At 37.0% G+C, this 19,416-nt stretch overlaps 1 protein-coding gene across 2 annotated transcripts in view; it reads right to left on the reverse strand.

Moving 5' to 3' along the window:
* The window catches only part of LOC131164692 (MMS19 nucleotide excision repair protein homolog), a 75,764-nt gene that overhangs the window by 1,988 nt on the left and 54,360 nt on the right, over positions 1-19,416 (reverse strand). For both annotated transcript variants that reach the window (XM_058122082.1, XM_058122083.1), the window contains exons 15-20: positions 14,527-14,602; positions 14,312-14,423; positions 12,723-12,799; positions 11,686-11,766; positions 11,366-11,445; positions 11,199-11,262 (exon numbers count right to left, since the gene is read on the reverse strand). In XM_058122082.1, the coding sequence (XP_057978065.1) occupies positions 11,247-11,262; positions 11,366-11,445; positions 11,686-11,766; positions 12,723-12,799; positions 14,312-14,423; positions 14,527-14,602 (442 nt within the window). In that variant the 3' untranslated portion in view covers positions 11,199-11,246. The remainder of the gene's footprint in view (positions 1-11,198; positions 11,263-11,365; positions 11,446-11,685; positions 11,767-12,722; positions 12,800-14,311; positions 14,424-14,526; positions 14,603-19,416) is intronic.

Below are 19,416 nucleotides of genomic sequence, written 5' to 3' on the forward strand. Positions count from 1 at the left end.
TTGTAGTTTTGACCACAAATCAAGTTTGGTGAAGCACTAGGCATGACTAAGTTGATTGAGTAAATCAACAATAAAAGGAACAGGATACTTGTGGCATAGTCAGTTTGTTGAATGCACAATAATCCACACACATCCACATGCTCCCATCATGTTTCCTCTTCAACAACACTAGTGTTTTGAATGGACTTTGGAAGGTCATTTGCAACCCGCTTCCAAATAACTCATGAAGCTGTTTCCTTACTCTGGAGGAGCCATCTAATATGGTTCTTTAGCACGGGGCATCACTCCCGTTAACAACTCGACCTCATGCTCTACACCTTATTGCAGAGGCAAGTCACATGCATGGCTAATCCCAGGATAGGTTGGGCTGCAGAGTTAACTGCTTTCATACATTTTGAGTCCTTATCAACTTCAAGTTGAGTATCTAAGTTTCAACTTTCAAGGCGAAGTTATGAGTAGTCCCAACATCCATGAGAGCAAGGGTGTTGTTCCCATCATAGTATATCCACAAACATTAAATTGGGCCACTTTGGGTTCCTTTCGTATGCCTCTTCAAGTCAAGTAGTTGCATCATGCCGATTCATTGGGCTTCCCTCCTCATCCTAGAAATATGTTGAAATTTCAATATTTGTGCTTTTTTATTTGAATTTCAATATATTTCATATGTTTAAATGTTTTGATGATTTCCAAAACTAAATTTTTATGCCTAGATTGTCAACACAATATACTTAAATTATCTTATTGAACAAATGCATAAATTGACTTTAGGTTATGGGATAACTAGCTTGGTCATGGGACAACTCTTAAGACGTCTCATCAATGGCAGCATCTCCTTTATGTGCTGATATTCCTTTCTGTGTTGGATATTCTTCAACATGCTAGTTATATAATTTCTTATTGCAGGGTTTTCTCTCACAAAATAATTATTCTCCTCACTATATGCAGACCCCATTTATTTAACTCACATTTTGTGTTAAACAAATTCAAAATATTTTTAATCTTTCAAATGTGAATTCATTGAATACAATTTGAACTAACTTATTTAGGAAGTCTCTCCTTATTAAGTGTTGATTGGCATGTTTTTAAACTGATCATATGTAGATTGACTGCAATTTTAGAATTGAGATTTTGTATTTTACTCTCTTTAAAGAAGGTTATTGAAATACTCATGATTAACTCTTGAGAATTTGCGATAAGATTGAATATTCTCTTAACAAGGCATGCTTCTCTAATTCTTGTTGATTTTTAATTATCATTTAATTTTAAGTAGTTGCGTACTCCCTCTTTACTAAACATGTTTACTCACCTTGTTTACATCTCTCCTTCACATGTTAACTTGCTAAAATGGAAAGCTTGTTCAAATTATTGTAATTAATGTTGATTGATATTAAATCACTGACTGGCCTAAAATCTCAGACTCCATAGAAAATTCATGAGCAAGGTGGCCATTGAAGCAAACTCGATATATGTGCCAAAAACCTATTGAAGTGTTACGAGAACAAGAGAGAGCAACAAGACAAGAACAACACGCAAAAGAAAACTACAATCAGTCATAGCAATATCATAAGAGAGAGTGAGAAGCATATTTAAAAAACAAAAACAAAAAATGTTTCCAAGTATTGCTAGGTTAATTTAAGAGACCTATCATGGACAAGGCTCCTAAGCTTCAGGTTACTCCGTATTATTTGAGAAGATCCATAAATATCTCCTCTCATTCTTCTCAATAGGCTTGAAAGTACCCAATTGAATTCTTATAAAATTCATCTTTTGGATTGACTTAGTAAAGAAGCCTAAAATATGTATTTTAGGAAAACCTGTCTAGTCTTGCCACAAAGTATATGAATGGATAATATTACAATGATGAACATACATACATGAGTATACATGTGTGTGTGTGTGTGTGTGTATAATTAGCTTGGTTAGTCCATGAGTGACTATGATAGCTAGCTCATATACTCAAAGTAGTTGTTAGCCATGTGAGCAGAATTGGGTGGTATTCCCACTGGACTCAACAATGTCGTCAATCTGCCACAGGCACATTATTGTAAGCTATTTGATATAGCGAGATTACGGAGAAGGTTACTTGGGAGTGGATAGAGGTCATGTGGATAGAACCACTAGAAAAATTGGTGTGCTTGTGTTTGTGCTCTTGTTTGTGTTTGCGTGATTAAAATTTTTCTTTCGCATTCAATTTTTGTTTTAAATTGCGATTGTAAAAAAATGTCAAAATTAATTTCTAAAATCCCAAATTCATACCCCTCCCTCTCGGGTGTTAGAACAACATGGTCCTTGTGTCCCCTCTGCAATGGAAGTCTCCAAATGGCACTTGGCAACTCTATGAAGGTCTCAACATAAGAAGCACACAGTCATATCCTTACCATTGGATGCTTCATTTGAAGATGATGCCTCGGTGTCAGCTCCCCCACTTATGGGTTACCGTTAGCCATTCTTGAAAGGCTTTACATTGTTTGCACTCGACAAGCCATTCTCCTTAATTGCAAGGGAATTCTCTCCATCATAGTCATTCAAATGTTCCACAACAGCCTGTGCAGTAGGCATCTTGAACTCTATCAATGAAGTTCAACCCTTGCACATGGTTTTAAACCTTAGAGCAGCTTGTATTTTTCTAAGATGTCGTGAATATCCAAAATAAGCAAAGAATTCTTAATATATATTCTCTTATTGTCCCAATATGCTTAAGATCTCTCAGTTTGCACCGAGCATTGTTTTCAACATTCTCATGGAAGAATTGGGCCTTGAGCTCTCTCTCAAGTTTGCCCAAGTATCCACTATACACCATTTTGAATATCGCTATACTTGGTAAACCATTACAAGTCAACAACTTGGCATCCCGACTCAAGCGCTTTGTAGCCATGGATACTTTTGCCTCCTTATAGTTGGCCCTAACCACATGAAAAAGTATTTTTCATACCCCAAAAAAAAAAAAAAATTTGCTCTCCAACTCCTTAGCATCGCAAGCACCCACCAAATGCTCATGGTTTCAATACCCTTGCTCTCCTATAGTCCACCCTTGTAGAATTGGCATTCCAAAAGTAGGAACCAAGTTCATCTTGGGAGTAAGCTCACCCATTTGGTGTCATAGCACTTCCCCAATACCACAAAAATCTTCCAGTAACTCATCAATAGAACCTTGTTGCTGTTTTTAGGATCCCTCTAATATATCAACACGCTCCACCTCTAGAGCCATAGTTAATGTCTCAACTTGGGCCCATAGCGCACCAATTCTACTCATATAGTGTGCACTATAGTCCTCCCACAAATGCTTCACACAATCCCACAATCCAAAGGAAATCAAATCATTAGTCAATAAAATGAGCTCCAATACCAAATGTCATGGGTTGAATAGTTACGCAGAGTGGCTTGAATGCCAATGCACAATGAAAGCTAACAAATTAAATCAGAACAATCAATACAAGCACCCAACGATGAATATATAAAAACGACCACTCACAAAGAGAATAAAGGAAATCAAATAAGAACACAGACACAAGAAATTACGTGGTTCGGCAATGTGCCTACGTCCACAAGAGCAAGCAGCTAATTTTCACCATCAATTCGTCAAGCTTGTCAAACTTATATCAAGGGTTACAAATATAGTTTATATACTAACCCTATGCGTACAGAAGACTTAGATTATATCTAAAACACTCATGTAGCAATCCCCGAAGGAAAATCCTCTGAAATCGCCCGATTCAAAATTTGTGATCTACGCCAAACAAAATTTCAGCAAACCGTCAATGATATGGACTAAAATTGTCAACGATTATCTACCAAGAAATGTTCCTTCTGTATACTAAAATCGTCAACCCAATCGTCGACGATTTCTTCCTGCAACTCAACTACCTTGTTCTTTACTTCACCATGCTTTCCCGATGCATGCGTTCCACTCAATATGAGCCACATCTCCAATAATCTCCACCATGGCGAATATTCACCACTTAGGAGAAATATAAAAGCATAACATGCTGCTCCACCCGGGATAGTAGAATGGGACCACCTCTCGTCAAGCACCTAGAGACGTTAACCAAGTCCAAGCAATACTTCAACTTGTCCATGGTAACAAGAACTCCACCTAACTGAATGTCTAGCTCCTTTAACGATCCTGCAAACCACAATACTTCCTTGGCAGCCTAAACCACTGCCATGTACTCCAATTCAGTTGTAACTAGTGCAACTTGAGATTGTACCCTGGACTTCCAACAAATAGGCCCTCCCACAACATACCCTGTTGTAGACCTCCTGTCATCCAAGTCCCCTGTGTAGTCTGCATCCACGAATCTCACAACTGACGGATCACTATGTTGTCTGCTGAAATACCCCACTGCACTTGCATAGGAGACCTTTGACATGTCTTGAATATCACCATCCGTCCTTGGGTACTGAGTGGTAGACAGTTTACATTGATTCACCAATGGTGTACCGACGACAAGTTTCACATTAACTATACTAAACCTCTCCAACACCTTCTCCACAAAACCACCTTGAGATAATCACAATCTCCCTGCAAGTATGTCCACAAAGCCACCCTGAGTTAACCCCAATCTCCTTGCAGCTTTATCCTTGCGAATCTCCAACTTCTTGGTTGCACCCAAAACCTTCATGTTAAATTCCTTTCTCAACAGAATCTTCTACTGAACTCAGTCAAAATCTTCCCAGCAATTGAAATGTCATTCACATAAAACAACAAAATAATTACCCACTTGCATCCTTTCGCCCTCTTCCCCTCTGTAAGCTCCACCAATTCTCGCATCTGATTCTTATGCAGTAACTCTATCTCCTCCACTATAGTACTCATCCATCTATTTTCCCCTTTGTTGTGCACCGCATCATGAAAAATAGTAGGAACCTTGCTAGTAGTAATGAATGCATAAGACATCACATCATCAAATTTATACATGGGTGGTGGCCTGACAGTGCATCTGGGCCCATTGTGATCCTGCTGGTCTCCCGAGATAGAACTCCCTGCAATATAAACGATGTCATCTCTGTCCTGAGTATGTAACTCCACCTGCATCACAATCTCCTTTTTGCTCCAATTTATACTGTGATACTATTAGCCTCCTGAGCTAGAACTCCCTACATTATAAACAATGTCATCTCCGCCCTAAGTCTCCAACTCCATCTGCATCACATGCCCATTGCTGCTACAACTTTCTGGCACCTACTTCTCTTCATCTACCTAATTACGCTACGCCATGACTTTATCATCAAAAACCATGTCTCCACTGATCGTCACCTTGTTTGTCGTTGGATCCCATAGTTTGAACCTCTCTTTTCTGATAGCCCAAAAAGATGCATCGTCTATACTTTGCAACAAGCTTAGATCACACTTTACTAGAATCGTGCATGGTTGGACCTCCAAACACTCTCAAACCAGAGCGGTCTACTGCATAGTCTGTCCAAATCTCTCCTGCAACTTTCTCATCTAGTGATACCCTTGGCGATCAGTTAATCGAGAAACACGTCATACTCACTAACTTTACCAAAAAGTTCCTTGCCAGCCCTGCATACAACCTGAGATGCTGCTCGCAAAATGCCTTGAACATTAGCGTACTCAGTTCCAATGTCTGACCTGAGGATCTTTCTCCCAGTTTGGTTTTACACCACAGCCACAAGTTAAACCTGGAAAACACCTCTAACTTGTGCCACATAAAGTACCCTCAGACCTTTCGTGATAAACTCACAAAGTACATATGTCTAACCTGTGATGCTACCCTCACTGGTCCCTAAACATCCAAATAAATGTAGTTAAGAAAACCCTACTTTTTGTGTGTAATTGTTTTACACAAAATAGTATTAGTTGACTTAGAATTTGCAGCTGCAACTCCACCCACAACTGTGTTACCCAGCATTGCATAGATATTCCCTGCTAACTTATGTCCCTTCATCACCATCAAGATGCCTTTACACACCTTCAATATCCCACTTTCAGACTTGTAACTATGCCCGTTACAATCTAAAGTGCCCAATTAAATCACATTCTTCTGTAGATCATGTACATATCTTACATCACATAACATCCTTACCACACCATCATACCTCTTGATTCTGATATCCCTCATTCCGACAACTTTGCAGGCAGCACCGTTTCCCATCAAAACGGAACCAGAACTCACCAATCTGTAAGTGGTGAACCAGTGTTGGGCGTCACGTGATAAGAACATCTCGAGTTTAGGATCCAAGAATCCGTGAGACATTCTAAACTCGATGAAACAGAAAGCATATCACCATCACTGCTCCCTGAGTCTCCTTTTACTACATTCGCAGATTTTGACAACCCCTCTTAAGTTTCTCCATTCCCCTTCTTCCACTCCGATTTTATGTGCCCAATTTTCCGACACTTAAAAACACTGAACGTCCTTCCTCCTCTTGGACTACCACTGAGTTTTATTATTACTCAATCTACTCCAGAACTTGCCTCTCACACGATCCTAATTACCCTTCTCTACGAGACCTTCACCTTGTGAACTCTCATCACTGGCCTTCTTTCTTTGATGAAACCCCAACAATGCACTCATGATATCCACCAACTCCAAGGTTTCTTTGCACCATGTCAGAGTTGTAACCAGGTTCTCGTACGTAGGAGACATAGGTAAGGAATTCAACAGCATCAATGTCCTGTCTTCGTCCTCAAACTTCACATCAACCCACTTCAGATCGCTGATGATCTGATTGAATATGTTGATGTGTTGATTCATATTTGAGCCCTCTCCCATCTTAAGCCCATAGAGTCTTTGCTTAAGATACAACTTGTTCAATAAAGACTTGGACATATACCGGCTCCAATTTTAGCCAAACTACCACCAGCGATTCCTCATCCATGACATGATACATCATGTCATCGGTCAGACAAAGTCTCATGGTAGCCACAGCCTTCGCTTCCAACTTATGTTATCCATGCCTTCCAACTATTTTCCCGTATAGTGCCTTCACCATACCTTGCTGCACCAACACGTCCTTAACCCTCCTCTGCCAAAGTTAGAAACTTTTCATTCCATTAAACTTACCAATCTCGAACTTTGCAGAAGAAATCTCAGCCATTGCAACTAATAGCTCTGATACCAATTGCTGTGCAAAGTGGCCTAAATGTCAATGCGCAGCGAAAACCAACAAATCAAATCGGAACAATCAATGCAAGCACCCAACGGACGAATATACGGAAACAATCACTCACAAAGAGAATAAAGAAAATCAAATAAGAACACACGACACAAGAAATTATGTGGTTCGGCAATGTACCTACGTCCACAGGAGCAAGCAGCTGATTTTCAATATCAATTAGTCAAGCTTACATCAAGGGTTATAAATATAGTTTATACACTAACCCTATGCGTATAGAAAACTTAGACTATATCTAAAACACTCATGTAGCAATCCTCGGAGGAAAATCCTCCGAAATCTCCTAATCTACTAATCTCCCGATTCAAAATCTGTGATCCGCGCCAAACAAAATCGTCGACAATTTCAGTAAATCCTCAACAGTTTCAGCAAACCGTCGACAGTTATCTACCAAGAGTTGTTCCTTTTGTAGTCCAAAATCATTGACCATACTATCGACGTTTTCTTCCTGCAGTTCAGCTACCTTGTTCTTTGCTTCACCATGCTTTTCCGGTGCATGCGTTCCACTCAATATGAGCCAAATTGCCAACATGAATATTTAACACCATGGATAGGGTCATGTGACACTAGATGTAGTAAACAAGCTTAACTAGTTAGTCAAAAGTAAATTGCAAATTCACCACATGAACAAGTTCACAAGCGTAGAATGCAAATGAAGCAATAAGCAATCATGAAAGTAAACATATGTCAAGTAGTAAACTAGAAATCAATGCAATTCAGAAATCTAGGCAACATGTATTTAGTAAGGAGGCAAGTAAACTAAACAAATTTACAATAGCTAGTGAGTTTTACAATTATTAATGAACACCCATTCTCCCCTAAAGAGCTTTCCATGCCAATGTCACTCTAGCACCAGGAAATCCATATGACCGAGTCATCATACTCCCTATTCCACTAATGCATTACTTTACCCAAGGAATAAAACCTATACCAATATTTACATGATAGTAACCCACCCAATGTGCCCAAGACAAGTGGGCAAGCAAACATAATACCTTGAACAAGATCCACCAACATTCAAACATTTCTTTACGTGCATTGCTCCAAATTCTCACACTTTTTTACTTGCGAATATTAATCAACTGCAAACATAACCCCTCAAGTCAAAGTCCTAATCCAATTATAAAATTTTGGCATGCTTTAACATAGGAGTATTTATGACTAATCCCCAAAGGTAATATAGAGGATGAGAAAATTGACCACCTTTCTTGTTAATTTCATTTGTTCAACACCACTCTTCAGGAAGGTGTAGATTAAAGCGATGACAACTTTTATCTCTTATTTAGACCTATTGCGCAAATTTGGAAGACTACACAATCAACTTGGAACATGACTCTCAAGAGTCACACATTAAGTGGGGGGAACATGGAAAACTAACTAGGATTAAAGAATAACACTGAACATGCTGGAACCCATAAGACAGTATAGTAGTCTATACTACAAGCACAACAAAAATCAACCAATAAACCTAGCTGAGTCTGAGTAGTAGTGAGCTTTGTTAGTAAGGTAGGAGTCTCAGAGAACAATTGTTTCTCCAGCATCAAATGCTTTAAAAGAACGCATGCAAGAAGTCAGCCAAAGGCACAAGGCTCCAATAAATAGCTGAGTATAAGAAATGTGAATAGTAACCTTCTATAGAGGTTGATTATTTGGATCCAGATCAACATCACTACACTAGGAAGATTAGCATTTCCACAGCCCCAAGTCCAAAAATTCATCGAAAAAAAAAACACCAACAACAACAAGAAGAAGATGCATGTGTCATGGGCCAAATATTTCACACTTTAGTGAAGGGCCATGTGGCACTAGCTAAAGCCCTCTTGCTTAACGAAAGCACTCTTGCTTAACTAGCTAGCTGAAAGTTTACCACAGTTTACCAACAAAACACTTTAATTGTCATTAAAAGAAATGTAAGTAGAAGCAGTAAGCAATTCATGGAAGCAATGGCAAGCAAGCGGTAAACATGAAGCAACATAATTCACTAAAGCGACAACTCCATTAACAACATGGTTTTAAATCGCGATAGTGGGTAGCATAACGTAACGGTAATGGGTGTAACGGGAAGTGTCAATAGCAGATGTTACATAACAGGAAGCGGGTGTAACATCTGTGAATTTTTTTCAAGCACACTCAACCTTGTGCAAATTAGCGTATTTGCATGTTTTAAGCTTTTAACCCTCAGAAAGAGTTTTAGTATATTTTCGACCCTTTAGTTCAACCATGTTATTTGGTATTGGTAGAAAAATTACGTACCTGTGTGCGTATTTATACTTCTCATTGTTCTTATCTGTGATAAATTCTTATGTGTGCTAAATTAATTAATAAAATAAAATACATTATACCGTCCATTAATCTATTAGACACAAGACAAATAACTAGAAAAAAAGCTTGAAGTTGAAAAATATAGAACATAAATGTCATATTACTAATATCATTTTCCTAACAAGTTAGTATTTTCAAATTGTTAATTAATGCATCTCTTGTGAGTATTTAAAGAAATAGTAAATTTTGTATCATTGTCATCCTCATTATAATATTTTCCTCCTCTCGCCACATGGTATATTGAGAATGATCTATGATAGAGAGGGAAAAAGTGAGAATAAAAAGTAAAAAATAAAATATTTTTTTGGCGTAACAGTCCTGATCCAATTATAAAATTTTGGCATACTTTAATGAAGCTAGTCCCCGTGGAAGCACGGAGAATAAGAATATTGACCACCTTTCTTGTATTATCCAATTTTAGTTGTTCAACACCACTTTTCAGGAATGTGTAGATTAAAGGGATGACAATCATTATCTCTTTGTTTTTAGAACTACTGTGCAAATTTGGACTGTTATGTGGAAACTAACTTGGAACATGACTCCCAAGATTCGAATTTGATGATCTTGGATGTGGTATTTGGACCTAAATTCATTGACTCCTCAATACTCAAATCAAATCCTCTTTCTTTTTTTTCCTTTTTTCTTTTTTTTTTTCGTTTTTGACGTTTGAATGCGCCTCTATAGTCCCATATTTAGTAATTCCTAAACTCTTTCTTCTGTTGTAGCCATTTGGGGTCAAGAAGATGTGAAAGCACGTCAGCTTCCATAATTGTCTGTCCTTGCATTGTCAAACTCCAATGTGGGAAGGTGATTTTCAACTTCTTAATATGCTCAGGATATGCATTTTAGCAAGTTTTCCGCAATCCAACCTAGCAGAAGCTAAGAGCCTAAGGGTCCATTTAGTCAAAAACAATTTTTCATATTTAATTTTTATTTTTTCAAAGAATAATAAAAATGTCAGTTTATATTTCAGTTTTCTAAGATTTGTATCAAAAACGTAGAAAATAAAATATATGTTTAGTTGCAGAAAACAGCTTCTATTTTTCATACTAGATTTCCTAATAATTACAGAATCACAACTTGTTTTTTCCAATTTTTTAAAAATTAAGTAAAAAATCAGAAATCCAAAAAACAATTAAAAAAATGTTCAACATTGGTACACAAATTTAGAAAATTGGAAAAGTGACATTGAAAAGTAATATTTTGCCCAAAATTTCTATTACTTTTCCATTTTTATTATGCAAATGTTATGAAACAAGAATTAAGCCAGATTTTTCTTTAATTCTTTGAGAAAAATGGAAAATGAAGACAGTTTGTGCAATTAAACAGGCCCTAAGATTTTATGAGTAATCTATTATCTAATGTCACTAAATTAAGCATATAGCACACATGAAGGTAACTGACAGAATTGGACATAATATCCTCTAGAAGTTAAGCATGTTGGGCATTTAATTCTTTTTTAAAGTCAACAAATGAAGGTACCCAACTGAATTTCCAAAAAAATGCTAACACGCCGACTTTTTCATATCAAGATCCATTTCTTTTATTTACAATTTCTTTCCCATATTGAAATTCCGTTGGATCTTCATTCCTTTGTTCACTCTTACTCTTTACACAAAATGTCCTTGCATATCCCTCCACATTAAAAAATGAATTTGGACAATATATTTTTTGTTAAAGAAACATAATCAGACCCTAAATTTCTCATATAAGTAATAAGAAAAACAAGCCGTCACCTTAGAGACTTGGAAGAAATCTTCTAAGATCTAGAGACGAAGATCTCATCATGCAGTTGATGCCCTGCTAGGTGGTAAGAAGAAAACCAATGTATATGTAAAATATCAATTGGAACAGGGAGAAAGACAGATCAGATAAACAATGATTTCAATGAAAATGCACAGACCATGCATGCCGACATCTAACAGCTTCTTGACGAACAGCCCTCTTAGGATCATCAAGAGCCTTTGATATAACCCACAGCACCTAAAAGGAAAATACAAAATTATATACTCACATCCATCCACCTTTTCCGAGAGAGAGAGAGAGAGATGTATGTTAAAAAAAAAATTATCACATAAATCAAAGAATCAAAGATGAATGATGTAAAAACAAGACTATGAAGACATTATTATATACAACATTCTCTCTAATTTGATCAGGCTAAGAAATACTTCTATAAAGTAAACAATGATAATATTTTTACAAACTAGAAGTTGAATTAACCTGTGGCCTCATTGGATAAATCCTCCTGTGGGGCAAATCAGCCATAGCAATGAGACATTGAATTGCTGTTTCACGAACAAGCTGAACATGTCAAATTTAAAAGGTAAGCGCAGATAAATATAAATTATATACATTAACACAAGTAATTCTTATATTTCAGTCAGAGTTATATAATAAAAACCTCCTAAATATTATAAGTGTAATTAGGAAGCTTTCTGTCAACCTCTCTTACAATAAAAACAAGTGAACATATTAAAAAAAAAATGAGGAAACCATAAAACCAAGAATCAATCAAGAATATAGTTGAAGTTCGCACTGAATAGTATGTGCAATTTGAAATCTAATAGTAAGGGTCTATAAGTGGCAATATCATAAAATCAAAGAAATAATTCAACTCGTCATAGGAGTGAACATCCTCGTCTCCTTCTAACCACCATGCCCCAACCAAGCATCTTTCTTATGCGCGTGCACAGAGACATAAGGATAAGTTGTGGGGCGTGCCTTTTTGAATGTGTTCTTATTTTTTTATTTATTTTTTCCCTATTTATTCTTTTATTCCCACTTCTCTCCCTTGAAATCCCCTTGGATTCATGATTCATAAATAGTGTTACTCCTCGTAGGTATTGTAAACTGATTTTGTCCAACTAAAATTATGACTCTTAGGTTTGAAATGAAATTTCAATCCCACTTTGAAAGAGTGCATCAAGTGCCGTCAACTAGATATTCAAAATAAAAGGCCCCAATTCCAATACGCTATTCAAAAAACACACATTTAAGATGTCATCAAATGTTTAAAACAAGTAATAAAAGAAAAAAGATGATCAGTAAAGAATGGAAATCAATGTGGTGCCTTTGATGAGCACGCAGCAAAAATATGCAGTTATGCTCAGTGAGAGGAGATAGGATTAATAAATGACATAAAATGATAACTTCACTCACAGAACTAGGAAAATCTAGTTATTCTATAAAAATAAGATCATGGCAAGAACAACACCCAGATATTAAATGACTTGCTTAATTGATCAACATTCTAATACCATCATGCAAGGGTAGGAAACAAGCCCAGAAAGGCAATTAATGATGATGTGTGCATTCTCTATAACAGCTTCTTTCCCTGCATGCACAAGTAGAAAAAGATAAATACATTACAAATTTTTTGGTTCAATAGACTGCAACATAAATGATTTATCCATCTAAAACAAAGCTCAATAATTTTCAAATTTCATAAGTCATGCAAATATGTGATAAAAAGTGAAAGAAGCCAACAATCGGCCAACAAATAGTTGATTATAAGCAAATGATTGTCAAATAAAGCCGGGGGAAAGATGAACCCACCATCCATGTTTTTAATAATATGCCACTCAGAAAATCAACATCCAGAAAAATAAACAGAATTTAAACTTAAAAGCTACCACTCCATGCCCAACCAAATTTCCTCACATTGTCAGTAGCCTCTTTGGGAAATGGAGGTTAGCTCACTGTGTGCTAACTCAGTCATGTAGCATGAGCAGAGAACCAATGGCAAACAACTCAGTGGTCAACCCAAGAATTGAGATTGAAGGAAATTATTAAGGACAGAAGGTGTTGCGGGGAGAGAGAGAGAGAGAGGATGGGTAGGAATAAAACTCAAAAAATATACCAAAAATATGACCAGTTTCAATATGATAATAAAATTTCAAAAATATGCCCAAAAAACTGAATTGGTCCGCCCCTTCACCTAACCCTGCATATGCTGGAGCTTTGTGCACTGGGCTACCCTTTTTTCACTTTAAATGATTGCATAATACACACACATACATGATTATTTTTGGAGCCCAATCAACACCCTTCCACATGAAAACACCCTTCCAGAGTCTCAATTACACAAAGGACAATGCCTAAATAATTAACTATCTTCCAAAAGATCTCATGGATGTGGCTTGGCTGTAAAGGGAAGATGCAAGAACACTTCCCTCCATCTTGAAAACAGTTAAAAGGGAGAATTCTTAAGATTCACTTGCACAGAGTTTGACTGCAATTGTCAAGATCCATAATGCACCACTCTCTTAAACCAGAATAAATTTCCCATAACCAAAAAATTACAATAAAATATATCCCAGCAAGGACATATCATGGGAGAAGATAATCATAATAGATAAAGATTTCTCCCGAGCACAATAATCAACCACACAAAAAGAGTTGCTCCAAAAAATTGTAAAATCATTTGATCAGCATAAAATTTTAAAAATTTTATGCATGTAACTCAGACCACATACTGGGAAACACCACTGCCTAGGAACCATTCCAAACACACTCCAAATAAAGCCACATCATCATGCTAGTGAGAATTTTGATTTTGACCAAAATTTCTAGGCTCTCAATTTAAGAGATACCAATTTCCACCATCACAAGAGAAAAATGCCACCCTTCTGAACAGGGAATAACCAAGTCTTCTCCCATGAACATCTTCAGTCATGATGGATGCTCTAAATGGTCATGAAGTCGAGCTATAAATATAAATTTGCAACATAAACAACTATAAAACAGACATGATTTTTCCATTAAAATTTCAAGAAGCAGAAGTTTATGTGAAAGTATAGAATTTCCAGAAAATATTTTATATATATGCAAATGCACCATAACTTACCATTTTTATCTGTCAATACACCCGACAAGACTAGCAAGAGACTATAAATCAGATCCTTGTTAAGAAAATCCTTGCTCAACTTGGTTAAGCTATCCAGTAGAACGGGAACAATCTGCAAAAACAAAGATGTGATCTACTGCAATAATATTTGCTCCACTAACTCAAGAATGACATATAACTGATTAATGGAAATTTTTTAGCTTTTATTAAATTACCTTATTGGCTTCAGCCAAGATAGCAGTGAGCGGAGCATCAGAAACAACATGCCCAAAAGCCCGATACAGCATCAATCTGGAATTGTATAACAGTTTTAAAAATAATCAGAGCTCAAAAATTAGTCTGATCGCGTATTATGCATTTCAATGTGCAGAGGTAGGTGGGTGGTGAGTCGAAATTAACACATACACAATTATGTTAAGAGCGGCAGCATTATAATTTATAGCGTAGGGTATTTGTACCCTAAAAATTATATTTAAAGAATTTGCAAGTCTGCCAGCTGAAATTTTCCCTCATCTTCTCTCTTTTCTCTACTCATTCCCCCAACCCTAATATAACATTATTCAGATGATCAAGTTGGATTTCTCATGTTCACATGGCATCAGAGCATTAAACCTCTTCTCTCCTGATAGACCTGACTTGGATTTAAGACTCTTATTCCTCTATATTTTCCTAGTTGGTTCTTAGAATAGAAACTTCATCTGGTTTAAGAGTTGTTTAGGGCTTCTTTGCTATTTTCAGTTCAGATGCAACCCTTGTTGGGCCCTGCATATTCATGGCTTGATTGTGCTATGACGCTGTCTAATTATTGAAATACTGGAGCAATTGTGTACTAATTTTTTAACTCCCACATTTGCTCAACCCTTTCAAACCCTTCTCTCATGCTCGCACCCTCAAGCCTTGTTATTTTCATATCACAGTACAAAAGCCCACTCAAGCAAATGCCAAATTGGAACCACCAATTTATTTTTAAGAAAAAAGGAAAGTAGATAAAATCAATCAATATTGCCATTTTTTTTTTTATCATATTTCAAGCTAGCTTTCCTAATCAGTTCAATTTCTTCAAAATTGCTCGTCAAAGATTATGGGACCACTGCATGAACCATTCAAAGATGATTATAGACTACATAAATTTTAATCAAGACAAAGAAGACCATGCATTCAAATACCAAAAAAAAAAAAAATTAATAATAATAATAATAATAATGCACAATCAATCGTAAAAATCTTGGATCAGTGCAAGAAGCCTATCCAAAGGAGATAGAAGAAGAAAAGGAAGGGGGGGAATGTGAAGAAAGGGGAAAAAAAAAAAAAGACAAGAGGAAAGAGAATCAAATTTCCACAAAGAGGCCAAGGGCACAGGAGTTCAGGTTGTTGCTAAGAAGGCATGCCTGGCCATCATGGTTTACTGCCTTGGCAAGTTAGGAGCAAGAGAAAGTATGAGGGAATTGCAACCCAGCCAGAGACCATCATCAAAGTTGTCCAAACCCATGTTTATAGATTTGTTTATGATAAATTTCCCTATTTGGATGTTCCTTGATCCCTGGGATGCCCAGGTTTTTGATTGTATCCTTTGGTGGGTTACTTATCCTTCAGTTGACAGAGTTGATGAATGTTTGTTAACCTGGCCTTGGCCCCTGGGTATGCCCAGGTTTTTGATGTATTGAGTTGTAGTTGATCTGAGCCTTGTGTGGCTTTCTGATTGTACTGCTTTGCAGGTGCTTGTCTGGGAGTTTGTTCTCCCCTTCCTGGGTATGCCCAATGATACTGTACACATCCATTTGGTCTTATAATTATAATTTTCAGATCAAAAAAAAAAATCCACAATTGAAAGGCAAGAACAAATGATGCCCACCAGATCACTTGATCTCTAAGTCTACCTTTTGTAAAAATTAAAAATAAAAGAGAAAAGGGACCCCAAACTCATACAAAAAGAAAATGGAATTTTGAGCCTAGAGCTAATGCAAAAGAGAAAAGGATTTCAAGCCCCGAGCTTAGGCAGAAAGAAAGAAATTTTTTAGCCCCAAGCTTGCACAAAGAAAGAAAGATTTAAAGCCCCAAACTCACACCCTTGCATGAGTCTCAGCAACTTTCACCACCACTTTTCATATGTAACACTCACCTTTGCTGACTCACTAAAACATTCTACAATGACGTCTTTTTATTCCATCTGAGAACAACTACTCCACACTTCGATGCCAAGGTAATAACAAGACGAGAACTGCTAGCTGAAGTTGGGACACAAACATAGTAACAATGTTATATCCTTCTTTCAATCTCCAAAAGGGTTTCTAGCCAAATAGTAATAAAAGGACCCCAACCATTCCATATAACAATCACTAGTCAAAAAGATCCCATATAATGATCACTAGCCAAAGAGGAATAGCAAGATCCTATCCATTTTGACAAGGATACAAACAATCAGAAAATTATGTCACTCTTTTGTCCCATATGAGAATTGGACATTATGGTGTTAACAAGGTTCCATCCTTCCCATTTAACAAGAACCACTAGTAGATTTTAACACCAGCAAAGTAACAAGGCTCTATGTCCAACCCCAAACCCCAAGTTCACCCTAACCCTAAACCTCCTCTTGTCTTGAGCTGACCAAGGTCTTGAGCAAGCCCGCAGCTCATCCTCATTCTACCTTGAGTCAATCTTGCCCCTATAACATTCCTCATACCTGAGCCCGTCCAGGCCATGACCCGACCTCACTTCTAAGCAAATCTTGATCTCAAAGCTCACAATGACCTAGAGCCATCTTCTAACCATGAGTTCACCCTAACCCTGAACCTCCTCTTGTCTTGAGCTGACCAAGACCTTGAGCAACCCCGTAGCTCATCCTCATTCTGCCTTGAGTCAATCTTTCCCTTATAACATTCCTCGGACCTGAGCCCATCCAGGCCATGACCCGACCTCACTTCTAAGCAAATCTTGAGCTCAAAGCTCACTATGACCTAGAGCCATCTTCTGACCATGAGTTGAGCATCTTTTGCATGGAACATCAAGCATAGAAGTTTTTCCATCATCATCAACATTGATAACATCCATCACTCAAATGCACCCATCATTAGTCCATACCATGCATCATTGTCATCAAAATAGGCTGTCTATTCAATATTGGGGTGTTTCTCATGAAAGGCATTTGTTGGCACTGGACACCACACTTTGATGGCTTGACCCACACCCTCTTCGATCTATTTCCAATCTCCATGTTTTACTGGTGCCAGGCATGTGAACACTCAAAAAGAGGATCCTTTTGAAGCCCAAAATCTGTTTGCATAATTTTAAGCCCAACTATGGAAAACAAAATTTGTAATTAATTGGATCTTACAACAGTATTTTACGCCTAAAGGTAAGAAATAGATGGATTTTAGTCAAATTTGAGGTTTTCGTATTTAAAAAATTAATAATAAATAAATAAAAACAGGGCAGCCTGTTAGAAAATCTAACAAGAAAAAATCGAGATCAAAGCAACGCAGTGCCACCCTTGCACACTGCTCAAGTAAAAGACAAAGCCAGTCACCTCCTTTTCCTTCTTTCTCAGCACTTTGAAGTGATATCCTCCCCACCCAAAAGATGGTTCCCAATGTTTATGAAAGCCTTCTTTTCAACCATTGATTGATTTTTGGAAAATTACGAACCCTTGGATGGCCTCCTTGGCCTTGAAGGTGAAGCCCTAACCATAGGGGTGGGCACCTGATGGCATAAAAAATATAGGGAAAGAATGAGTGCTATTGTGAGAAGTGCAATAGTCCTATAGAAACGAAGCTCTGCATACCTGGTTCATAAAAGAAAAAGTTTGTATCTCTTTAAAAGCTCAATGTTATCTTGATCCTGTTTTTTTTTTTTTTTTTTCACGCAAGAGACTAATTGGGGTTTTAATTCATATGGACAATGGGTAGGAGCATGCCTACGGCTCATTGTGGTGACTGTTATGATGCAATCATGACTTCCTTATATCTTTTGTTCACGATCAGATTATTTATTAAATGATTTGAGAATTGATGTATGATTGAATGATTTGGGTGATGTGGACATGCCTTTTTTATTAATGTGCATGCTTTCTTTTTAGTGATTTTGGCACCTTTTTCTTAGATTGAACTATTAAGGATTTGATTTCACATTCAAGAAGGGGATAAAGCAGACAACTTGGGATTTTAGGGCAAACCTATAGCCATATTGATTTTGTGTGTTTTCAATTAATAATTTACCTTCAATTTGTTTTCAATCAAATGATGGTAAATAAATTGTTTCTTTTTTATTATTATTTTACCCATGGTTTACTCACTCAAGATTTTCACATAACCTTAGGAAACAAGACATTGTGCAATGATGGAATCAAGCTTGCATAGAGGCATTCCTTTTATATTAGCGTGTATTTTGATGCTTGATAATTATGAAAATTGTTTGTTGATGGTATTTATTATATTAGATGTGCATGTTGCTTAAATTGAATGCTTAAGTTTCTTAAAGATTTAAATTAATTATTTATGGATAGGGGACACTCCTGTTCATGATGCATTTCTATTAGCATGATGCTCCTATTATTAACTTACATAGCTGGGATGGTTCTTATACTAATTTGAATCTTCGTCTTTTGCAATCTTAATGATGAGGATGCAGAGAAATTTACTTCTTTGATCTCCATTCTTGATTCTTGTCGGTTCCTCTCTTCCTGGATAGGAGATTATGGTCTTCTTCCTTTTTCTGCAAATCCTTCTATTCCTATCTTGAATACAATGAACATCAATGATTGTTTGCACAAACAGAGAGCTAATAAGGCTTTATTGCCTCATAAGTCTGTTATTTGCTAGCAGAGTAGTGAGATCATTACCCATCTTTTTCACATCGTCCCTATGTTCGAAGGTGGTGGAATCTTCCTTTTAACAATGATGGAGTGCTGGGTCTGCCCAAATATAGTGGAGGTGTTATTTTTTCCAATGTTTTGTGGTTTCGGGTTTTGGAAAGACTAGAACTTTAAAGCATTGTGCTCTATTTGCTATGTTATGGTGCAATTGGCTAGAATGGAACCGAAGGATCTTTGCAGACAAGGCTCTCCCTCTTTACTTGCTTTGGGCACCATGGTGCTTTTTCTGGAGTTCCTT

Source organism: Malania oleifera, chromosome 9 (genome assembly GCF_029873635.1).
Source record: "Malania oleifera isolate guangnan ecotype guangnan chromosome 9, ASM2987363v1, whole genome shotgun sequence".
NCBI lineage: Eukaryota > Viridiplantae > Streptophyta > Magnoliopsida > Santalales > Ximeniaceae > Malania > Malania oleifera.